Source organism: Bos javanicus, chromosome 5 (assembly GCF_032452875.1).
Source record: "Bos javanicus breed banteng chromosome 5, ARS-OSU_banteng_1.0, whole genome shotgun sequence".
In the NCBI taxonomy this organism is placed as follows: Eukaryota; Metazoa; Chordata; class Mammalia; order Artiodactyla; family Bovidae; genus Bos; species Bos javanicus.
The window spans coordinates 95,076,987-95,103,241 of NC_083872.1; the positions used below are offsets into that span (position 1 = coordinate 95,076,987).

The 26,255-nt window shown below is 40.3% G+C and overlaps 1 protein-coding gene across 3 annotated transcripts in view; it reads right to left on the reverse strand.

The window, feature by feature from the left end:
• The window catches only part of PTPRO (protein tyrosine phosphatase receptor type O), a 259,686-nt gene extending 234,735 nt beyond the window's left edge, over positions 1–24,951 (reverse strand). The window contains exon 1 of one of the 3 annotated variants that reach the window (XM_061417745.1): positions 24,578–24,951. In XM_061417745.1, the coding sequence (XP_061273729.1) occupies positions 24,578–24,652 (75 nt within the window). In that variant the 5' untranslated portion in view covers positions 24,653–24,951. The remainder of the gene's footprint in view (positions 1–24,577) is intronic. The other 2 variants (XM_061417744.1, XM_061417746.1) reach the window with 2 other exon arrangements.
• Between the last annotated feature and the right edge of the window lie 1,304 nt (positions 24,952–26,255).

Below are 26,255 nucleotides of genomic sequence, written 5' to 3' on the forward strand. Positions count from 1 at the left end.
TTGTTCATATAATATATTGGAATTATTCTATATTCCAATTCTATAATTGGAATTATTATTATTCATATAATATGTGAATATTATATTATTCATATAAATATGAAGGTATTTATACCATGGATGAGTGAAACCCAAAGAAACAGTGCATGTTCAGAACAATATTTAGCATACAATTGTTGCTCAATAAATGTTCATGGAGAGAAAGAATGGATAATTGTTGAACATGTATGAAAGATGACAGGTGATCATAGATAGAAACCTGTATGAATAGACTGCTGAACAATATTATATCATGAAGTTAAATGAAAATCACTTTCTTATGAGAATGATCTGATCAGTAGATGAGAGCTAGAGCTGATTTGAAAATATTTTCCCCCATTGAATAAATTGTTACATAATCAAGTTATGATGATAGGAGACCCAAAGTTAACTTGGGTATAGCAAATTTTACTTTTTAAGTAGAAAATGAATGTATTGCAGTGTTAATTACAGACCTTAATGACACATCCCACACACATGGACAGTTACATGTGGGTAAAGAAAACACCTCTATACCAGACTAAATGAAACGGGGGTTGCAAGTAGTTTTAATAAAATAATATTTTACATTTAAATTTTGCTTTACAGTTTACAAAGAGATTTCACAGATTATCTCATTTAGCCCGCACTGTAATCCTGGGAGGGGGAAGTGATTATGAGCCTCATTTTTGCAGAGAGATTGTGTGACTAAGTGATTGTGGGCAAGTTTTCTTTACGTTGCCTTGTTTTATTGATAACTCTTCCATGTTTTTCATCAAATATTTGGTTTTCTTTAACCCAGGGCATATATTTAGTATGCGTGTATGCTCAGTCGCGTTCGACTTTTTGAAACCCCGTTGACTATGGTCAGCCAAACTCCTCTGTCCAAGCTCCAGTATACTGGAGTGACTTGCCATTTCCTCCTCCAGGGGATCTTCCTGACCTAGGGATCGAACCCACATCTCCTGTGTCTCCTGCATTGGCAAGCGGATTCTTTACCTGCTGAGCAATTGGGGACACATATACTACATGTAGGGCTTCCCTCATAGCTTAGCTGGTAAAGAATCCACCTGCAATGTGGGAGATCTGGGTCCAATCCCTGGGTTGCAAAGATCCCCTGAAGAAGGTAACCGCTACCCACTCCAGTATTCTGGCATGGTGAATTCCATGGACTGTATAGTCCATGGGGTCGCAAAGAGTCAGACACGATTGAGTGACTTTCACTTTCACTATAGTACATGTTATTAAATAGCTATTGAAACTTAGAAACAACGTTCACTCAATATCTCTTCCTAGCCATCATTTTGCTTCAAAGTGATAGAAATCTATAAAGGCAATACACCTTTAATAATAGTACAGCACATTTTGTCATGAGCAGTTTGCTCCTTCAAAAATTATCATGAAACAGATTGAGGGCTAAATATGAAATGCTAAGCTCTCCAGTTAAAGAAGAAGCATCATTTTATTCAGATCAACCCTTGACAGACAAAGCAGAAGAAACGGCTTAACAATTACTCAACTTTGTTTTCAGTCATAGTAGTACATTTCCTGGCTCGGGATTCAGGCAATTTATGGAGGGGACGGTATGGTATAGTCTGCTTGGCTAATAACTTTCTCAGCAGGACATTTTCTAGAAGGATAATAATCATATTCTGAGGCCTTCCTCTATAGAAGCTTTGTCATTTTTATAACTTTCATAGGGTTTGGTATCTCACAAACACAAAAATTTTTTAAAAAGAGAAACAACATCCCCTTGGGCACATGAAGTAACCTCCTTAAAATTATGTTAACAGTTAATGTTGTTCCTCCATATCTTTATTCAGATACTCTACTAAATTAAATAAAAAGGAGAGAAAACCAAACAAAACTCTTATCTTTAGGTATGCTTTTTCTTTGCAAAACTAATTTCACAGAACAGTCAGATATGTAATAATGGGCCTCTTGGGGAGGTAATTTTTTATTCAACTTGACACGCAAGTTATGAGTAATTAATTATGTCTTTTGTTTACACTTTGTCAGATAAGAGTATTAAACAGAAGAGCTGAGAGGAACACAGAACACTGCCACTAATCTGTTTAATTTGCAAATCTAATGCAATCAGAGGAAGACATTAGTGTTAAAATTGTTTTTGTCCAGGTGGTATCTTTCATGGGGGGAAAAGCCTGTCTGAGGTGCAATGTCACATACTGGAAGCAAGTCACACAATTCCACGCAGGTTTCTAAAGCCAGGGCAAAATCTTCCCTCGTGCTTCTAGCACTGACTCTGAAAGCTCTGGATATACAAAAACTGAAACCCAGGCCCCTCGCATCAGCACATTCCACTCCTTTCAGCTCTGTGCAATTATCCAACAAAAGGCAGACACCACAGATCCACTAAACTGAAGAAGGTGATAAACAAAAGCATAAATCTGACACTTGTGAATTTTCAGGAATCCTCTGACAGTCAGCAGACCTTGGTCAGGGAACATGTGACTCACAGACTGACAGAGAAGAGAAACTGCAGGAAAATTTGGGGATGAATGGGAATCAGTTGTCCCCAGGGCTACTCCATTCCCCATGCTTTTGTGTGTGCTAAGTCGCTTCAGTTGTGTCCGACTCTGTGTGACCCCACAGACTATAGCCCACCAGGGTCCTCTCTCTGTGGGATTCTCCAGGCAAGAACGCTGGAGTGGGTTGCCATGCCATCCTCCAGCAGACCTTCCTGACCCACGGATCGAACCTGTGTCTCTTAAGTCTATCTGCATTGGCAGGTAGTTTGGGTTTTTTACCACTAATGCCACCTGGGAAGCCCACCCCATCTCCCACTTCTCTCCAAGTGGCAGTCCTCACCAAGGACTTCAAAACCAATTCAGTCAGTTGCCTGTGTCTTGAGATATTTCTAGAGGAAGAGGCAGAGGTTGTAGTCTAGAGAGTAGGGAAGTAAAAGCTGTGTCAGAGTTTTCACAAAAAACAATATGGGATAGTGTGCAAAGGTTCTGTGGTCAGTCGAAGGTTTCCTTCTGAACTGTTTCAGTACCTCTCTGGAACTCAGTTTCCCCATTTACTAAAGTGGTGATGCTCAAGATTAGATAAGGATGCCCTCTAAACAGCAGCTACCTAGTAAACGGTAGTGATTTTCAGTTATCATCACCATCGTTCTCAGCAAACCCGTGAGGCTTGGAGGAACTTCTGACTCCTGCCCAAGACACTTGTATTGGTTGCTTCCTTTGGGACAAGCCTTATGCAACACAAATGCGGCACTATTTGCAGTTCGCTGATTTCTGAGGTGGCAGGATGTTGAGGTACCAGGTTGCCCAAAATGTTCCTTTGGCTTTTTTCATAAGTGTGTTTGCGTGAGTGCTCAGCTGTGTCTGACTCTTTGCCATCTATGGACTGTAGCCCACCAGGTTCCTCTGTCCATGGAATTTTCCAGGCAGCAATACTGGAATGGGTTGCCATTTCCTCCTCCAGGGGATCTTCCCGACACAGGGATCCAACCTGCATCTCCTGCATCTCCTGCATTGACAGGCAGATTCTTTACTACATAAGGGCTTACAGAAAAACCCGAATGAAATTTTTGGTCAACCCAATACATGAAAGAGAGGTTTAGGTTCTTTATTTAGTTTTGACTAGCAACATGTAATTTTAACTGAAGCAGTTTTAAGTATAAAATTGCAGAAGAAATTTTACATGTATAGGATAATATACATGTGAATAATAATTACTATGATAAACATGGCAATTTTTCAGTCACGTGGAGGATATAAATTTGAAAGTATGCTGACAGTTACAACTTATCTCTGCAAAAAAAAATCCATTTATTTTCCATTATCTCTAAAGAATGCATAAAGATTAATGCATAAACAACATGATCTAGGGGAATTTAAGCCTAGGGACTAATTTACCAAACTACCCAAGCAACAGAGGATTATTTTATCTAATTAAGACAGAGCACAAGTATTTAGAATTAAGCATTTGCATTTAACAGCAAATTCAGAATTATAAAAGCAATTAAAGCTAAAATGAGGTATAATTTTTTTTTTTTTCTGCACACCACTGCTGAGCTAAAGCTCATTTTAATGTTTGCCTTTGTAGCACTACTGAACAGAAGGTTATGAATAAAAGCTCATGGCTGGGCAAAACCACCTCGCTTCCAACCGCCCTGTTTTTATTCAACTCTCCTAACCAGGACTTATATTTTCTCACATTCCTGTGTTTGCGCCTCTGTTTCTTCAATCTGGAATGTTTTCTTTAACCTTGTCTGAGCTTCAGCAGACAAGGTTTAGATCAAAATCTGTCTTCGTTCATGAAACCAGTGCTCCCTCAAGCCTAAGTGTGTTCTCCCTTATCTGAAGAGAGACACTTGGCTGGATAGAGGTGTCTGTCTCATTGCTTTGCAAATTAGTGTGTTACTACTTCAGGGTTCTCTTACAGTGGTAAGTCATATACATGTAGCTGTTTAGCATGTAACATGTTTATGTTTTCCCCGTTTGACAGACTTCCTGAGGACCTAACTTTTTGTTTGTTTGTTTCTTTACGCATATACATATTCGTTTATTTATTTGGCTGCACCAGGTCTTAGTTGCAGCATGTGGGATCAAGTTCTCTGAGTAGGGTTCAAACCTAGGGCCCCTGCCATGGGAGTATGGATTCTTAGCCACTAGACAACCAAGGAAGTTCCCATAACTTTGTTTTCTACTCTTAAAAATGATGAATACAGCACTTTTCTTTTATGTACAGTTAAATACCTGTTGATGAGAGGTTAGTTGAAATATTAAAAGTCTGTTCACCTTCATATATCTTCCATTCATCGCCCCTGTTTTGCTAAAGCCTCTTAGTGAAAGTGAAGTCGCTCGGTCGTGTCTGACTCTTAGCGACCCCATGGACTGCAGCCTACCAGGCTCCTCCGTCCATGGGCTTTTCCAGGAAAGAGTAAAAGCCTCTTAAGCTCTTCTTTAACTTACTATTTCATTCTGATTTATTTATATTATTTCCAGATATGTCATTTAATAATTGCTAAAAGAATGGAAGACTGATATTACTTCATTCAAGTATTTTGTCCTAATCTCCCCAAATGGTAGTTTCCACAACTCCATTCTTAACTGATTCTCTAAAGAGTCATGAAAATGTTGTCTTTAACATTGATTGGATGGGAATTATGACTAGGAACGCCTTAACATTTGCTCATTTCCAGGATTCAGTAGCTATCTCACCAGATCAGCGTTCAACATGTCATCTTTCTCATAAGGCATTTGAGTTTGCAGCTAATCTTATTATATTGAGGTCCTTGTGTATTTTCCTTATTTTTTTTCACATTTGCTTAGATGGCTTTCCTTTCCCTGCATGTATAATTATTGTCTTTCACATACAGTCCTCCTCACTAAAAGTCTGTATCAATTAGTCGGTTAAAATACTTAGCAGAGTGCCTGGCACAGGAAAAAAGAGAAGATAATACAAACTAAACAAAGTTATTTAACATTTTTCATTGGAAAATTATAGATTTATAGGAGGTTGCAAGGAAATGTACAGGCAGGTCCCATGCACCCTTCACCCTGGCTCCTCCAAGGTTGATATTTTGCATACCAAAACAAGAAAATATCCCCAAACAAGGAAATACCCAAACTAAGATATTGACATTGGTAAAATTCACAGAATTTACTAAGATTCCACAAATGATAATGTGCTCATCTGTGTGTGTATATGTAGATCTACACACTTTGATCACATGTATAACTTCATGTAACTATCACAATGATCAGGATACACAATGGTTCACTCATCATAAGCCCCTTTCATGTTATGCCTTCATAGTCATGTACACTTCCTCCTCCACCCCACTTAATCCCTAATCCTTGGGAACCAGCAATTTGTTCTCCATCTCCATAATTTTGTTGTTTCTAGGGTGCTGTATAAATGAAGGGCTTCCCTTGTGGTTCAGATGGTAAAGAATCTGCCTGCAATACAGGTGACCTGGGTTCGATCCCTGGGTTGGGAAGATCCCCTAGAGAAGGGAATGGCAACCTACTCCAGTTTTATTGCCTGGAGAATCCCATGGACAGAGGAGCCTGGTGGGCTACAGTCCATGCGGTCACAGAGTTGGACATGACTGAGTGACTAACACTTTCACTTTCATATAAATGAAATTATATATTTTGCAACATTTTGAGAGTGGCTTTTTTCAGTCAGCATGATTTCCTTGTGGTTCATTCAAGTTCCTGTGGGTTTCAATAATTTATTTTTTTGTTGTTGCTGAGTAATAATATCACATGATACCAAAAATACCATCGTTTGTTTAACCATTCACTTATTGAAGGTCATTTTGGTTATTTGCAGTGTTTGGCTAGTACAAACCAAGCTACTATAAACATTCCTACACCAGCTTTAGTTTTTTGACAAAGATAATTACAATTCCTCTTAAACGGCCAACTTGTCTTGTTTAGAACAGAAGTTTTCAGAGATGGATGACATGGGCAAGGAGCTAGTGACTCCATACTGCATCAAACATGCCTGTTAGTACATTCAGGAAGGAGTAACCATCTGTCCTGCTTTCCCAGGACAGAACAGGGCAATTTATGTCTGCTGTCCTGGCATAATGATCCCTTTCAGTCTTGGAAGGGCCCCAGTTGGTATGATAAATTGTATCATACCAACTCGGATTCTCACTTCTTTTTTTTTAAATGGAAGTATCGTTGATTTATAATGTTGTCTTAGCTTTAGGTGTACAAGATTCAGATTTCTTAAAGATTCCAAGCATTTCTGTGCCTGCTTGACTGTGATAGAACTGCATTTTTGTAGACTGCTGTAGAGTGATGCTAGCGTCTGAGAAGTGAGATAGTCTTTGTGCAATGAAAGATGTCTTGCTGAAGCCTCTACCGTTTCTGTCGTTGTTTTTAGTTGCTAAGCTGTGTCTGACAGTTTGCAACCCCATGGATTATAGTCCATGGGAGGCTCCTCTGTCCATGAGATTTCCTAGGCAAGAATACTGGGGTGGATTGTCATTCCCTTCTCCAGGGGATCTTCCCGACCCAGGGATTGAACCCATGGCTCCTGTGTTGGCAGGCAGGTTCTTTACAACTGAGCCACCAGGGAAGCTCCTCCATTGCTTCTACCTCCTCCTTCTCTGCTAGAAAATATTTCCTCTTATGAATCAGCTTTACTGGGGATAGCTTTCAGGCTTATGTCTTAACTCCTGTGTCTTAGCTCATGTCACAGCGGAAGCATATTCTTTCCAACCATTGCCAGTTTGGAAGTAATTACAGGGAAAGATTCTGATAGATTTGGCTTAGATCTCATGCCAGTGTCAAAGACAGTGGTGAAGTGCAGTCCTCATTAGGTTTAGCTCAGGTCAGGGTTCACACCTCGACTGATCACTCTGTCCAGGATATTAAGGTCAAGGAGGACCCTTTCCAACCATAAAAATCAAATCAAAAAGGCATTTGCCTCAAAAGATGGCAGGTGATGGAGAAGATGGCAGACTTGGCCACTGGAAAAAATAATGGTTTGGGCAGTCACTGTAATTTGCGTCTTCAGTTAAGAAGTCAGTACAAAGTCAATACACCATAAGATGACACACAGCTAGAAGAGCAGAGCCAAAATTCAACCCTGTATCTTTTTGACTACAGAGTTTATTGTTGTGTTGTTGTTATTGATCAGTTGGTAAGCCATGTCCAACTCTGCAACCCCATGAACTAAAGTATGCCAGGCTTCCCTATCCTTCACTATTTCCCGAAGTTTGCTCAAACTCATGATGCCATCCAACCATCTCATCCTCTGTCACCCACTTCTTCTCCTGCTCTCAGTCTTTCTGCCATCAGGGTCTTTTCCAATGAGTCCACTCCTCCCAACAGGTGGCCAAAGTACTGGAGCTTTGGAAGTATTGGAAGAGTCATTCAGGGTTGATTTTCTTCAGGACTGAGCCTATACTCTTAAGTTTTTTAAAAAGTCTTTATTGAACTTGTTGCAATGTTGTCTCTGTTTCATTTGTTTTTTTTCTGGCCCTGAGGCATTTGGTATCTTAACTCCCCAACTTGGTATCAAACCCACACCACCTGCATTGGAAGGTGAAGTCTTAACCAACAGACTGCCAGGGAAGTCCCTATTCTTAATTTTTTTTATGCATGATATTTAACTATGGAGGAATAGAAAGTAAATGCCTGTCAACATAGCCTTTGAAGTTTTCCTGTGACTAATTCTGAGCTAATCATGCTAATGGAAGGCACACATATAGGTGATGATCCCCAGCAGTTCATGGTCATAATCAATATGTATGATTATCCACGTCCTTCACTGGTGCAAACACAACTGGGACTTGAATATAATTGACCCTCAGACCCGTGGCTTAATTCATAAATTGAAGAGAACTGAAAACACTCAGGTCTTGAAAAAATTATCATAATACATTTAAGTGAAAAGAGCATGCTAAAATAGTAGGACAATTTGATGCTTTTTTTTTTTTTTTTACTTACCCACTCAGCTACACAGACATGGGAAAAAAAATTGGAATGATATATCCCCAGATGGTAGTTATTTTAGAATTGAATGTGTAGGAATGACAACTTTCTTCCCTTGCTGCTGGTTGTATTTTATACATTTTCCACAATGAACACGTATTAGTTCTCAAATTTTTAATCCACTTTAGAAAATTCTTGTGTTTGGTGATGCATGCCTGATTCAGACTTACTTCAAATTAAGAACTCCCTACTTCAGAACCACAAGAAATCACATGGTTTTTAAAAAAGGCTAATTGAAGCCCTCAACATAGCAACAAGAATTTCAATGAAAGAGTCTTATTAGATTTCCAACTAGCCTTCAAAAACGAAATAAAAAGATGTGGCAGCAATCAGATGCAGAAAAGAATTAGAAATACACTTGTCTTCTGTCAGGTGCAAATAGACAAAAAAATAAATTCAAGGAAGGAAGCTGGAACATGTCTAAAGGTAGGGGGCTTATTTTTGCAGATTTAAGTTTTACCTAATTAAAAAGAAGCAATTGATAAGGGACTTCTTTTTAATTAGGTAAAACTGTTATGTAACTCAACCCTGAATATTCCTTGGAAAGACTGATATTGAAGCTGAAGCTCCAATACTTTGGCCACTTGATGAGAAGAGCCAACTCATTGGAAAAGACCTTGATCCTAGGAAAGACTGAGGGCAGGTGGAGAAAGGGGTGACAGAGGATGAGATGGTTGGATGGCATCACCAGCTCAGTGCACATAAGTCTGAGCAAGCTCCATGAGATAGTGAAGGATGGGGAAGCCTGGCATGCTGTAGTCCATGGGGTCATAAAGAGTCGGACACAACCTAGCAACTGAACAACTGATAAGCTAAATTTTCAGGATTAAGTCCATAGTTCCGTCTAGTCAAGGCTATGGTTTTTCCAGTGGTCATGTATGGATGTGAGAGTTGGACTGTGAAGAAGGCTGAGTGCCGAAGAATTGTTGCTTTTGAACTGTGGTATTGGAGAAGACTCCTGAGAGTCCCTTGGACTGCAAGGAGATCCAACCAGTCCATCCTAAAGGAATTCAGCCCTGGGATTTCTTTGGAAGGAATGATGCTAAAGCTGAAACTCCAGTACTTTGGCCACCTCATGTGAAGAGTTGACTCATTGGAAAAGACTCTGATGCTGGGAGGGATTGGGGGCAGGAGGAGAAGGGGACGGCAGAGGATGAGATGGCTGGATGGCATCACCGACTCAATGGACGTGAGTCTGGGTGAACTCCGGGAGTTGGTGATGGACAGGGAGGCCTGGCGTGCTGCGATTCATGGGGTCACAAAGAGTCGGACACAACTGAGAGACTGAACTGAACTGAACTGAACTTAAATCTAAGTCCTTGCAATCATTTTTGAACAGTTTTGATAATACCAGAATCTTCATATCATAAATCCCAAGTACCTATCTATTTTGAGTGAGGCCTATAGTTATTTCTGGAGGACTAATTAAAAAGTATAATTTAGTTCAGGGAAACTGTGGAAGAAAGTCCCCATGATGATGCAAAATTAACTTGGCCACATCTAATCTCTATATTTATATGTAAATAACTCTATAATAAGCCAGCTTTTTCTAAAATCCTTTAAGGGAGAACCACATGACTCACTGTTTAATAATACATTACAGACATTATACAATCCCCTTGGCTTTTTATTATTCACCTTATTAATCCACTTAACATTCAGAAAATTTAGAAGTCAATTTTTCTTCCTAGATAAAATCTAGGGGTTTTTAAGTACATCCAAATAATAAGGGATTTCTTATGGTAATGCTGTCAACCCTTATTGTAAAAATGATACTTACTACTTTGTGGCATTTGTCAAGACACTCCATTTTTAGGATTACACTTTAGTTTTCATCACAACATCAAAGTAAACGGACATCCCAAAGCAATATTACTAGACTATCTATTTTCTCGACCACTAAGTTGATTTCAATAGGAAAGCATGATTTATGACAGTTAGCCAAATTCTGAGGCACCACACAGAGACAGAAAGAGACTCATATAATTGTGTTCTTGAAGATACCTAGAAATTTTGCTTTGATACTAAAAAAAAGAAAGAAAGAAAACTGTTAAACTTAAAAAAATAATAATTTATCTGGACTTCTCTGGAGGTCCAGTGGTTAAGACTCTACACTTTCACTGCAGGGGGCGCAGGTTCTATCCCTGGTCAAGGAACTAAGATACCACATGCCATCAGGGGTAGCCAAAACAAATAAACAAATAAATAAATAACTGCAGATTTCAATAAAAAAAAAAGCACAAACCTTAAAAAAATTCATCATAGAATTATTAATATTATTTTTGTACTCTCCACACTCATTTCTCCTTATCATAAATCCATGGAAGGGGAAAATCCTTTTTAAGCCATTTATGTGAGTGTACAAGTTATCTGATCACAATTTTCCTCTGTTTTTGACTCTTGAGAAGATATTGAATTATCAACACACAAAAAGAAAATTAGTCATAGAGAAAAGTAATTTCAAGTAACTCAAAATCTCACTCTTTACCAATACAGGAGTAGACTGTGGACAAAATGTAGTATATCACAAGACAATATAATACCTTTCAATTCTCTAGCAGAATAGCATAAGTAAAAATAGCATTTGTTTTATGCCTAGTTTTATATTTTAGTCATTTGAAACTCTTGACAATCCAGATTGTCAAGATTGGTGTATATGTACTAACATTTTAATGACTACAACACTAATTCAATCAGAATATTTAATGGTCTGTCCATGTTTGGATAATAAAATATTTATTATCTAGTATTCAATTGAATATAAAAATTACCATTTGTTTCTATATAAAATGACCTATCAGAATCTTATACAAGAGAAGACATTCATTATCTAAAATCCATTAAAAAATTTCTAGGAGATACTAACACATATTTTAAAAATAAAAAAATATATATTTTTTTAAGGAATAAAGGGAATCATAGCTTTCAATTACTGAAGGAAAATAATAATCATCTGAGTTTCAATCAGTCATGTGAGTTTCTGAAAATGTTTTTAGTGGTCTACAGTCATTCTGAGCACATTAATATGCATGGTGAGAGAAAAATAAAGGAAAAGTTTTATTTTAAAAATTATTTTTATTTTTTGATATTCTCAAATTGTAGAACCAAGAACACATTTTTGGATTTGAAAAAACCCAAAACCACTTTGTTTGGAAATTAAAGTAAATTGTATGCATAATCAGTGAATAAAATAGAGAATAAATGATCAGAAAGGCTGAGTTTTTACTTCACTACAGATGAGAATTTGCCACAGAGGGGAATGCATCCGTTGCTTGAACATACATCATTTGTCAGTACTTTATTCTGACAATACAATAGCGGGGTGGGGGGGAAATGTATGAAGAAGCTTATCTTAATGTCCAAAAGACTTCATTTTCACTGTGGTGATAAAACCTCTGCTTCCTCCACAAGACCAATAAAATAGCATTTCAAGATTACCTCCCATTCTGACTCCACTCTCTCCTGGAGCCTTGCTCAGCACTGAGCACCTGATGGACTGTTCCTCCTGGTTCATCTCACCGTGCATTGGCTCCGTTCCCCGAACTTGCACCTGCTTACAACCTGCTCTTCCTCTGTCTCAAGCCTGTCCCATAACTCCTGTTTGACCTTTCTCACTCAGTGTATTCATTCAATGTTCATTCATATATTCAACAAATATTTTACTGAGCATCTACCCTGGACTAGGCACCCTTCCAACAGCTGGAGATACAGCAGTGAGCAAAAAAAAATAAAGATGCTGCCTTCATGGAACCTACAAGCATTCCAGGAGAGGAGTTAAGTCATAATAAAGAGTTGGTATAATGTCATGGAAGGAGTAATACCTTCTCTTAAGAAACTAAAGCTGCATAAATGTGGTAATATTTTGGAGTGATGGGGGTGATTTTAGATTGGCTGCTTGGGAAAAACATGCTGAGGAATGTTCTTGGAGCAGAGATGGGCACTCTTGATGGTTCATCATGGAACTTGAGAAGAAAGAGAATTGTCTTTTGCCCGAATGGCTATTATGGCCATGAAAGAGAAGAATGGCAACAGGCAGAAATTCTGGGCTGCTGTAAACAGCTTAAAGTGGTATGATGGAGGGCTGAGGCCACGACAGAGTGATGACAAGCTTCTCACATATTATCTTTATAGCCTGACAAGTCTGTTGGCAAGCAATTGTTCCTAACATTCAAGAAAGCAGGAATAGTCACAACGTAGTGCCATACTAAAGTAAGACAGGGATAGAAATAATATGTGAAAGATACAGCCAGAGCCAGCTTACCTCAGCACCCAACCAAACAACGAGTGACTGCTCCAAAGTGGGACAGTTAACATCTCAGCGGACAGCAATTCTTCCATTGATGACCAATTGGCAGTCATATTAGATAAGTAGTAGCTTGCTTCCCTGGTGGCTCAGAGTTAACGCCATTGCCTCCAATGCGAGAGACCTGGGTTTGATCCCTGGGTTGGGAAGATCCCTGGAGAGGGAAATGGCAACCCACTCCAGTACTCTTGCCTGGAGAATCCCATGGACGGAGGAGCCTGGTAGGCTATAGTCCACGGGGTCGCAAAGAGTCGGACATGACTGAGTGACTTCACTTTCACTTCAAGCATTGAATTACATGCCTTTGAAAAGTATAGTTTTAGATTCAATGAAATACACTGAACAAAATTGTTCTAAGTCAAGTCATATATTAAGACAATGATATTTGAAAAATAATGTTAAAATTAATTTTCCATCCTTTTAACAAAGACCAAAGAAATTTTTGTATGTACAGTTACCAAACCCAGAGTTAGCATAACCCATAAAATAAGGAAAACATGCATATTTTTATCTTCCAAGAGAGTTGAACATCAGTTCTTTGAAAAGAAAGCAGGGAATAGTTGTTCTCCTTCATGCAAATTCTTCAGATTCTGAGATTTAGATTATGATTGAACTTACTGTTATGTTTTCCCTCTCATTAGGGTTACTTTCCTCATAAAAAAGAGAGACAAAGGAAAAAGTGTCTAGTGTACAAGCATATTGTTTCTTAAGGTGTATTCACTATTTTCATGAAGCATTTTATAGTGAATAAATAATATGAAATAATATTAAGAAATAATATGCTTGTACACTAGACACTTTTTTCTTTATGTCTTTCTTTTTTAATAAAGAAAATAATCTTAATGATAGGAAAACATAGAAGTAAGATTTATCATAGTCTAAATTTCAGAATCTGAAGAATTTGCATGAAGGAGAGCAACTATTCCCTGCTTTCTTTCCAAGGACTGATGTTCAGCTTTCTTGGAAGAAAAAAGTGTACATGTTTTCCATATTTTATGGTGTGTTCACTATTCCAGTGAAACATTTTGTGGCTTCCCTGGTGGCTCAGATGGTAAAGAATCCACCTGTAATGCAGGAGACCCACCTCCAATCCCTAGGTTGGGAAGATACTCTAGAGAAGGGAATGGATACCAACTCCAGTATTCTTGCCTGGAGAATCCCCATGGACAGAGAAGCCTTGCAGATTACAATCAATGGGGTCACAAAAAGTTGAACATAATTGAGTAACCAACATACATACACATACACATGAATCATTTTTCAAAACAGAATTCTGCAGTCAAACTTGAAAATGTTCCACACTATGTCTTCCTTCTGAAAACACAGTGAATATCAGCATAGTAAACTTTTCAAGAAATCCTGGTACAAAAAATAATAAATTAATTGATACTAGTTTAAAACAAAGTTATTAATAGATTACTTCCCAAATTCAAGTCTGCACAAAAGTGTTTATTTTTAACAACACCTGTGAATATTTCAAGTCTCCAGTGTTCCATGAGGTACATTTGGGAAGATGCTGCTTCAGGTGCAGTTTTAATTGTTCATCTTCTTTGATTTTCCTTTGGTTATTTTTATTATCCTGTTTCTTTCTATTTTTATTTTTAGACACAACATTTATTAAGTGCTTTCTGTATTCTAGGCACTGTTTAAGATATTTTATGGTCATTATCCCAATTATTCCTGACAGTAATCCTCTGAGATAAATATAGCCAATCACCACAGGAACCCCAGAGAAAAGAAATAATTTCCCCCACATCCTGCTGCTAGTAAGAACAACAACTTAGAGAGTTGAGATTGAAATCAGGTCTCTCTGGCCCAACAATATCTATCTTTTTTTTTCTTGTTAAAGTGGTAATGTGTTTATTTATGTTTTACTAATTTTTATTGGAGTGCATTAGTTTCTGCTGTACAGCACTGTGAATCAGCTCTGTGTTTACATATATCCCCTCTTTTGTGAGTTTCCTTCCCATTTAGGTCACAGGGAGCACAGAGTAGAGTTCCCCATGCTGTACAGTAGGATCTCACTAGTTATATATTTTATACATAGTATCAACTGTGTGTGTATGTCAATCCCAATCTCCCAATTAATCCTACCACTCCCTCCTTTCCCCTTTGGTGTCCATACATTTTTTTCTCTACATCTTATTTGCAAAGTATAAATGCAGACAGGGACGTAGATGCCAATCCTAAAAAACAAGAGGCCAGTTCTTAACTCTTCAACTCCCAGAAGCATGCCACCCTTCCCAAGCTCTAAGATACCAACAGACTATTTCCCAATCCAAAAATTTTCCAGACCTTAGTTTACAGGACCTTTCTGTTGTGTTTGACGCTGTTGACAAATCACTCCCACTTGAAACCAGAGCTTGGGTTCCTTGATTCTTATACCTCTCTGGCTATTCCTTCTTCACCTTCCAAGGTTCCTTATTAAATGTTAGTGCTCCTCAAGGTCCCACCCTGGCCTTCTCTCCTTTGCTCTCTGCTGAAACATCCCCATTCACAACTTCAGGCTTGCCCTTTCCCCTAGATCAGACTCATATCTAACTAAGCTCCTGCTTTTTTAGGCAAGTCAAACTCAAGAGGCCCTCCACTAACCTCATCATGCACTACAGCAGTAGAAGTCCCAGCAGTGCAGTCAGGAGAAACTTCATAGGGTTTAATCAAGAGACTGTTAATTAAGGTGTGGAGCAGAAATAATGATACTAAATAGGGATGTTAAAGTACCCAGGGAGAAGCAGCAGTGAGAAGCTATTACCCTACAGGGACCAAGAAGCTGTTTCTGGAACTTGGCCAGAACTTGGCCTTAACAGAAAGGCTGACTACAAGATTGGAAGAGAGACTGAATCTACTGCCTATCAGGGTCCAGCCAAGGTGGACACTGGGGGAATAAGGACTCTGATGCTTCCTATCAGTCAAACTCACTATAGGCCAAAGGGCAAGGGGACCTGAAGAAGCAGCCTTTATAGGGGAGCTCCCTGGCACTGTAGGTGGAGAAAGGGGTACACTGATCTGGAGGAGAATGGATGCCACCAGCCCACTTGGTATCATAATAGTAGCAACATTTCAGGCAAAAGTATCAGTTACTTGGAAAAGACCTTGGACTCCTCTTTCATTAATTTCCCACATGTAACTAGTCTTGTCAATTTAGCTATTTTGAACACCACCTCTCTTCCTTTGGTCCCTTTTCCCATCACCCTAGCATGAAGGTTTGCATTATATCTCTTGATTGGATCATTACAATAACCTCCTACCAGTTTAACTGCTTCCAGATCTGGTATACCTTTGAGAAAGCCTTTCCTACAGCCAAAGGCTCTATCAAAAATGCAAATCTTATTCCATTCAGCTTTGATTAAACCCTTCAATAGTCTTCTTCACCTAGAGGATAAAGACTACATTCTGGCTTAGCATACAGGAATCTCCTTAAACTGACTTCCATCCCTTGATTTCCATGCATATAAATTTGTATTTTCCTAAATGCCACCATGCTTTTCACAACAGTGGGTCTGAGAAAAAGCAACAAAAGTCTCAGTTTTCTAAATAACAGTTAAATGAGATGATACAAAACAAGAGAAACATTCATAATTTAAATCACACATACATTAGTGTTACAAAATATAGTTCTGATTGTGTACCTCTACACTGTAGATAAATCACATCCCTATTATTTTTATTTGCTAGTAAAGGTACAAAATGACCAGTTTCATTTGGCTTTAATTTGCTTTGTGAGAGAAAACAGCATTTTTATTGTTAGAAATATGAACTGCGTAGTATTCCTATTTAGGAAGAGTGGGATACCAAACAAATGAAGAGTATTCAAGAAGAAACACATTTACATATAGATAGAAGGTTGGCAATATACTGTTTTCATCAAACTTTTTTTTTTGATTCCTTAATTTTCCCTATATTCACTTTCTTACAGAAATTACCACGAGTATTTATAATTTGCAACACAGCCCTTGAACTCAGAGTCCTAGTTTCAATTCTGATTCTCTGTTTCTGAAAGATTTTTTTAAGCATATATCATTTCTCTCTCTTTCATCTTAATTTCTTGACAAAAAGGAGAGGAAAACTGCTCTATAGAGAAACCTCTACAACCTTGTTTCAAATATCCTCTTGTTTGTTTGGTGATTTTAGTATATTTAGAAGTAAGAGGAATTGATCTAGAATGCCTAGGTAAAAGAGACAAATTTTACTGGAGAATTAGACTCTGAATGAATCAGTTGAGAATGATTTTCTGACACAGAGATAAGATATGGTTATACTCATAGAAATAAATTGGAAGGCACCATCTTCAGAGGAAAAAGAAAACTAGAAATCAGCACTCTGAAGACTAAGAACAAGCTTAGGAAGGGACAAGCTCATCAATTAGGAGTAATTAGTGATGACAGATTACATAAGAGGTGTTCAAGAAGGTTGCTTATATACCCTCTGAATCATTGATAGAAACAATATGGAACCTGCTGGAAACAATAGCACCAGAAGAGGAGAGGACAAGAGACTTTGTGTTCTGTCTCTAGCTTTGTCCCACCCCATTTACACTCGTGTTCTTTCCACTGGTGCCATGTTAACCCTGTTTTAGCTTCTCAAATCAATGACACAAGTGCACAAGGAGGTCTCCCACATACTTATTTAAGGAGAAGGAGCTGACACCAGTGTGGCTCTAAGAGCACCACAGAAGAGTTCTTTAAGGCTTTGCATTGGTTTATGCCCCAGGATTGAACACTACCACAGATATGATTAAGACCAGGCTGTAGAAAAGGCCTCATCTCCTAAAAGCAAAGTTATGGCAAAAAATCAGAGGGATTTCTATTAGAAGAATGCAGAAATCTTTGTCAATTCCAGTTTGTACTGGTCACAGAAGAAGGGTGATATGGAAGAGAAAGCAAAAATATCACCTGTGTATCTGCATATTGGCTGAAGCTGTAGGTCATATATATAGGTAAGGAAAGTTATTCCTCCTAGTATTTTAACTCAAACTTGTATAAAATATATCATATTTTAAACATATTATTTCTTTTTGGCTGCATTGGGTTTTTGTTGCTGATGCAGACTTTCTCAAGTTGAGGTGAGCATGGGCTTCAGTAGTTGTGGCACATGGGCTTAACTGCCTCCCAACAGGTGGAATTCTCACAGACCAGGGATTGAACCCATGTCACCTGCATTGGCAGGTGGATTCCCAACCACCAGACCACCAGGGAAGTCCTCAACACAAACTTTTAACTGATGACCGTTAATAGCAGTTGAGGTAACAATGATGAATAAAGGAGCAATCCAAAGTATTATTTTGGAGGGAAATACCATATGGGTATTTCCTTTGCCAACAAACGTCCATCTAATCAAAGTTATGGTTTTTCCAGTAGCCGTGTATGGATGTGAGAGTTGGAACATAAAGAAAGCTGAGCACCAAAGAATTGATGCTTTTGAATTGTGTTGGAGAAGACTTTTGAGAGTCCCTTGGACTGCAAGGAGATTGAACCAATCCATCCTAAAGGAAATCAGTCCTGAGTGTTCATTGGGAGGTCTGATGCTGAAGCTGAAACTCCAATACTTTGGCCACCTGATGTGAAGAACTGACTCATTGGAAAAGACGCTGATGCTGGGAATAGACTGAAGGCAGGAGGAGAAGGGGACGACAGAGAGTCAGATGGTTGGATGGCATCAGCAACTTGATGGACATGAGTTTGAGTAGGCTCCGGGTGTTGGGGATGGACAGGGAAGCCTGTCCAGGTGTGTTGCAGTCCAGGGGGTCACAAAGAGTCCAACATGACTGAGCGACTGAACTGAACTGACCATGTAGGTGTTTTGATTTAAGACTTTTATAAGTTCTTAATATAAGGGATGGGTAATATTTTATTATTTTTGGTATAATGATTGCATTGTAATTATAATGATTTAATTCACACAATGCTAATTTCCTCATGTTTTCCTTAAAGATGAGTTCACAACTCAATATTACTGATACCACATCTCTGTCAAAAACTACTTATACAATGCCAAAAATTTAAATCCTGTTTATTAAACTTCTATCATATGCCTAACACTGCATACTAGGCACAATAGAAGACAAAAACTTACAATGAAAGTGGAAGTGAAAGTCGCTCAGTCGTATTCAACTCTTGCCTAGAATTCTCTAGGCAAGAATACTAGAGTGGGTAGCCTTTCCCTTCTCCATTAGATCTTCCCAACCCAGGGATCGAACCCAGGTCTCCTACATTGCAGGTGGATTATTTGCCAGCTGAGCCACAAGGGAAGCCCAAAATTTACAATAGACTTGGCTTCATTTCAAAAACATTTACAATGTACTTGGAGTAACTAAATGAACACACGGCCTTTTTTTCCAGTAAAGCTCATCACTGCACTATGCTATACTTCTGAAAATACAACACCACTGGAACTGTGTACCTGAAGGTATTATATTAGGAAGAAAATGAAAAATAAATATCTGTGGTCACAGCTGTGAGGCATTCTACTGTGCTAAGCTGCTACCAATCACAATGGCTTACACAGATGTACCAACTTTATCCAACACCAAGATCCTTTGGAAACACTAAAGACTCAAGTCAAAATTATGTTTATGAAACAAAAGAATCAATGTACTTATAAATTTAAATACCTGTAAGTTGGATATTTAAATACTAGAACTAGCACTACACTTAAAAAAATAAAGTAAAACTCCCCTTGTTTTAAATTATTTATTCATACAGACACATATTTTCTTATGAGCCAAAATGAGAAACAGGTAAGTCTGAATTTTTTATACTTTCACAGAGCAACAATTTTTCACATAGCAAAGAACAGAAGCAAACAGATGTTCACGTTGGGAAGGATTATTACCCAATTCCCTGTAGAAGTCCAGCCCAGTGAACCTTCTCCAATTTACTAGGGATGTCACATGTAAAAGAGTTTTTCTAATAGGTTGGCAACAACATTTGCCAAGGAAGTCAATTGACAAAGAAATTAATGGCAGCAAACTTCACTGCAAGGAGAATAGTATAAGCTGCTTCAGAAAGATGAAAAGATTGAAGTTCAACTGCCAACCTTGTGTGATATAGAATGTGAATGTAAAACCTCAAAAAGGAAAGTGAAGATTTTTCTGTGTGTCTGTGCCTGTATGTGTGTGGGGTGGGCGGGAGAGCGGGGGAAGAGGGAGAGAAATGGAGGTGGTGAAGAGAATTAGGGAGAAAAAGAAAGATAAGGGACTTCCCTGGCAGTCCAGTGGTTAAGACTTTGTCTTCCAATGGAAGGAGTGAGGATTCCATCCCTGGTTGGGAAGCTGAGATCTCACATGCCTCATGGCAAAAAAGACCCAGAACATAAAACAGAAGTAATATTGTAACAAATTCAGTAAAGACTTTAAAAATGGCCCACATCAAAGGAGAGGGGCAGGGGAAAGGAAGTGGAGAAAGACAGATAAACCTTGGAAAGTGGGTATTTCTCCTGAATAAATACTATGATCAGCATGATAACACACATGCTTTATAGAATTCTACATAAACCTCTTTCAGAAAAGGTAATTGAGGCCCTTTCAAATTTAATGTTCCTCGATTATATATCAAGTAAGAGCAGAGATGGAAGGAAATATAGAGAGGAGGTTAAGAAAGAAAGAAGGATTCATGCCAAGCCTATGACTTTAGGGAAACCTTCCAGTTGACCACTAATGGGAACCATTTCAGGGAAGGCAGAATTTTAATTCCTATGATGTCATATTCCACAATTTACATCTTCATTGAGAAAATACTGATGTTGAGTGAAGTGATATAGGAAGTAATTTTCAAGGAGAGGTTTAGTAAGGATAGGCTAGGTGAGAGAAATTACATTGTTTGCCCTGAAATTATGGGAAGATGTACAGAGAGGGAGAATCACCAGATAAATATTAACACTACTCCATTTACATTTACACATAGGTAGAATGGCTTCCCTGGTAGCTCAGCTGGTAAAGAATCCCCCTGCAATGCAGGAGAGACCCTGGTTCAATTACTGGGTCGGGAAGATCCCTGGAGAAGGGATAGGCTACCCACTCCAGTATTCTTGGCCTTCCCCAGTGGTTCAGATGGTAAAGAAAATGCCTGCAATGCAGGAGACCTGGGTTCGATCCCTGTGTTGGGAAGATCCCCCTGGAGGAGAGCATGGCAACCCACTCCAATATTCTTGCCTGAAGAATCTCATGGACTGAGGAGCCTGGCAGGCTACAGTCCATGGGGTCACACAGCATGGGTAGAACACTTTGATATTGCTGTGTGTGTGTGTGCTCAGTCATGTCAGAGTCTTTGTGACCCCACAGATGGTAGCTCATCAGGCTCCTCTCTCTGTGGGATTTTTCCAGGCAAGCATACTGGAGTGGGTTACCGTTTCCTTCTCCAGGGCGTCTTCCTGACCCAGGGATAGAACCAGCATCTCCTGCATCTATCGGCAGTGGATTCTGTACCACTGGGCCACCTGGGAAGCTCAAGTGAGTTTGGTAGGCTCCCAGTATATTTGATAACAGAGTTCTTCTTTTGTTTTCTATTTTTATATATACTGCCACTATTTATATGAAAGTAAAAATCCTCATAACCAACATTGTGCTTAGGAAACATCAATTATGCAGATATTAACCTCACAATATAAAGTGGGTGATTTAAACAATTGGACGTGCCTGATTAAATGTGTCCATCTCTAAACCATGAACAGAGAACAGTGCACAAAGGCTTCCTTAGCCAGGCATCTTGAGGCTACAGCAATGAAATTGGTTATAGTCAATCACATAGGGAAATGGGTTCATTCTGACTCAACACAGATAAACCTTTTTAGATTTCATCACTGAGATTCCACCAACAACTTGGCATTTAATAATGGAATGCTGTGTACTCACTGCAGATGGTGAATGCAGCCATGAAATTAAAAGACCCTTACTCCTTGGAAGGAAAGTTATGACCAACCTAGATAGCATATTCAAAAGCAGAGACATTACTTTGCCAGCAAAGGTCCGTCTAGTCAAGGCTATGGTTTTTCCAGTGGTCATGTATGGATGTGAGAGTTGGACTGTGAAGAAGGCTGAGCACCAAAGAATTGATGCTTTTGAACTGTGGTGTTGGAGAAGACTCTCAAGAGTCCCTTGGACTGCAAGGAGATCCAACCAGTCCATTCTGAAGGAGATCAGCCCTGGGTGTTCTTTGGAGGGAATGATGCTAAAGCTGAAACTCCAGTACTTTGGCCACCTCATGTGAAGAGTTGACTCATTGGAAAAGACTCTGATGCTGGGAGGTATTGGGGGCAGGAGGAGAAGGGGATGACAGAGGATGAGATGGCTGGATGGTATCACCGACTCGATGGATGTGAGCTTGAGCGAACTCCGGGAGTTGGTGATGGACAGGGAAGCCTGGAGTGCTGCAATTCATGGGGTCGCAAGGAGTCAGACACGACTGAGCGACTGAACTGAACTGATGTTTCCTTTTTTAAATTTTTTAAATTATTTTCTACTAAACATTTATTTTATGTTGGAATATGGCCAATTAACAATGTTGTAATAGTTTCCAGTAGACTGTTTGACTGGCACTTATTCAGGACCTTGAATGCAAAAGCATCTACAAATTGTGGAAAGATTATGCTGTGAACCAAATTTACTGTGAAATATAATATTTCCAAGATGTAAATGCATTATTCTATGTGCCTGGTTAACCACTTTCTTGTCAATTGTAACAAAATAAGTGAATGAAATAGCATATGCAAAATACCTAGAAGACTTACATAGTGGGTATATATATATATATGTATATATATATATGTATATATACACAGACATATAGGGAAGGGAATGGCTACCCACTCCAGTATTCTTTCGTGGGAAATCCCAGGGACAGAGGAGCCTGGTGGGCTACAGTCCATGGGGTTGCGATGAGTCAGATATGACTAAGTGACTAACACTTTCATATATATATATCCTTTCTCTGTTATACTTTATATTCAGGAGACATAAAATGCTGCATTTACATGAAATATAAAGTAATGATTTTCTTTACAAGATCAATTGTCCCATGACAGTGTTTATTAAATGGCAAGTTTTATTAATGTACTTACTATCAGAAGTTACACTAAACTACAAATGTGCAGGAAAACATTCATTATGTGGAACTGGATGAACATCTATTACAGTCTCTTCCATCACTGACTGCAATTTCTAATTCCAATACCAAGTTTCTGATTAGAACTCCTGCCATAAATTTTTCCATTTTATTTACGGCACTCTTTCTCCACTCCCAAACTCATCATTTGATCATTTCTGAAATTCTTGCTCAGTATAAAGCATTCAAATAAAAACCTGAGATACTGCCAAAGGTTCAATTTGGATCAGATGTCATATGTGCAAGTCCTAGCTGTTACTTAGTAAAATGTGTGGTTATTCAATTTCTCACTTTGCATTCATGACAAGTGTTGCATAGACATAATAAACATGACAGTATGACAAATAGAAATATTAATAGGAACTTCAAAGTTTGTGCATGTTCATAGAACGTACACATTTATGGTGTCTACTTAGAGAGCAGCCTCTTAGGGTAAAAATATATGACCAAGCTTATTTTCTATCAGATTTTAAAAATTATTGCTAGCTTCAGAAAATGTAAAAACATATTAAGTATAATTTGGAATCGTGTTTAGGCTCTCTATTGCTCGTTCTCCCAGAAACAATTTTTCCTTTTTTCCACGAAGGTAAATGAAAATATGGAATATTTAAAACTGGCTGTTCTCAATCCATTGGCTCTGTTCCACTATCTCTTTATCAGACATTCATAATTAATGGTGCGTATGAGCAAGAAGTGACTCTTTGATAAGAAAACGTTTGCATCCATTAATATTTCATCCATTTCTAAGATAGCGCTGTGGTGCTGAAAGGATAGCTCCTGGTCACCTGTCGACACTGGAGTTTGCTTTGCCAAAAAAAGGACTAAATAACAGAACTGAAGTAGGCACCCGGAAGACACGAAGAAAAGACAATTACCTTCCTTATAACTTCATAACACTTCTCCAAAGACATCGAACTTAAATTTCTTAAAAAATTTTTACGTACAGTATAGTTATCAAACTAGGATTTCTTTTAAAGCAGTCCTTGTCTGGTTTATATTCCCCAAAGTAAAACACTGAGGAAGATATTCCAAAGAAGACACGACAAAGTTAATTATACAGATGTCTGACACTGAAATTTAGAGGTAGCATCCTCAGTAAATATAGTGAGGGAAAGTCTAGAGACTTCGTAAAGGTTGGAGACGAGAACGTGGGGAGAGGAGTCCTGTCCAGGCTCATGCTTACACTCCTTAGTCAAAGACAATCACGCTCACTACCCACCCCGGCAGTCCATTTTCGGCCAGGGAGTTCAGCCCCCGGTGTATCATTCCAGCAGAAGGTAAATTAAGACAAAGACTCCACAACCCCGTTGGGGGAGGGTAGAAAGGTGAAGCTGCATTGGGGTGCAGTAGCGACCAGAAGGGAAAGTGACCTCATTTTGTCTGAGGAAGCACCACCGGAGAGCCGACCTTTGATGGAGATGCCGAAGGCGGTCAAAGAGCACAAAGGGTCAAAGCTGGAGGGAGCAAACTTCCTTATTCTTCCACCCCATCCCTTAAGCCCGTGGGGAACACGCAGAGGCAAGGACAACAAAGCGTGCGCTCCGGCGGCACAGCTGGAGCTGCCGGCAGCCGGGCCATCCCGCCCGCGGGGCGCGCGGCTCCCGGGCGGCAGAGCTAGGGAGCGCGAGCGCAGGCAGGGCCGCGGGGGCTGGGGGAGGGGGGTCCCCTACCTTGAACAGCACAAAGAGCCAGAGCAGAGGCAGGAGGCGGCGGCCGCCGCGCGTCCTCGTGGGTAGGTACCCCATCGCGGCGTGGACGGGGAGCCGGGAGTACAGTGGCGCCGCCTGGCACTGCCGGCGGCTCACAATGGCGAGCTGGGGCTGCAGTCTCAGACCCTGGGCGCCGAGGTTGCTCCGGGAGGGCGCATCCTGCCTTTCCAGTCCCCCTGTGCCTGCCCACCTTTCGCCTTCTGCACCCGGGATCCTCTAGGAACGCACCAGGCGCGGCTGTTCTTTAACAGTTAAGGACGGTGAGGGTGGGGATTGGAGTGGGCGAGGCTCTGGCGCGGCGTCCGCGTGGGGAGCGAGAGGCGGGGGCCCTGCGCGCCGCCCGCCGCTGTCCTCCAGCAGCCGAGATACTCACGCTCCGGGCTGCGGACTCGTAAAGTGACAGCAGCCGCGGGGCCCTCCCACCAGGGTCCGCCCGCCGCCTCGCAGCGCTGGACGGCCCCTCACTCCAGGCTCCGCCCCGACGCTTTCCACAGCCTCTGGGACGCAAGAGTTCTTCCCGGACTCCTCTTGAGCAACTCATGAACTGGAACCCGGGTCCCCTCTAGATCTACCTACATCTGCTACTAGTTGCAGTTAACCCTTGTTGGGGGAAGTGGTGGTGTGAATGTAGTGATGGAGCTCAGTGTGTGTGTGTGTGTGTGTGTGTGTGTGTGCGTGCGCGCGCGCCCGTGTGTTTGACTCTTTGCGACCCCATGAACTGTAGCCCGCCAGGCTCTTCTGTCCATGGAATTTTCCAGGCTAGAATACTGGAGGGGGTTGCCACTTCCTACTTCAGTGTATCATCCGGACCCAGGGATTGAACCCCCATCTGTTGGATCTCCTGTATTGGCAAGCAGATTCTTGACCACTAGCGCCACCTGGGACGCAGAAGGCAATGGCAACCCACTCCAGTACTCTTGCCTGGAAAATCCCATGGATGGAGGAGCCTGGTGGGCTGCAGTCCATGGGGTCGCTAAGAGTTGGACACGACTGAGTGACTTCACTTTCACGCATTGGAGAAGGAAATGGCAACCCACTCCAGTGTTCTTGCCTGGAGAATCCCAGGGACGGGGGAGCCTGGTGGGCTGCCGTCTATGGGGTCGCAGAGAGTCGGACACAACTGAAGTGACTTAGCAGCAGCAGCGCCACCTGGGAAGCCCACTCAGGAGGATAATCCTTCCGGTTTCTACTCTCTTCCTCCCATTTAAATACTCCCATTCTCCAGGCTACGGTATGGTACAGAGAGTTTCACTGATTACTCTGTGATTTCCTAAATGGGAAGGAAATCCGAAAAAGAGGAGATATATGTACAGGTATGGGCTTCCCAGGTGGCCTTAGTGAAAAAGTCCTGCAAATGCAGGAGACATAAGAGAGGTGGATTGGATCCCTGGATGAGGACGGTCCCCTAGAGGAGGGCATGGCTACCCACTCCAGTATTCTTGCCTGGAGAATTCCATGGACAGAGGACCCTAGCGGGCTATTGTCCATAGCGTCACAATGAGTCCAACATGACTGAAGCTATTTAGCATGCGCTCACGTACAATGGCACCCCACTCCAGTACTCTTGCCTGGAAAATCCCATGGATAGAGGAGCCTGGTAGGCTGCAGTCCATGGGGTCGCCAAGAGTCGGACACGACT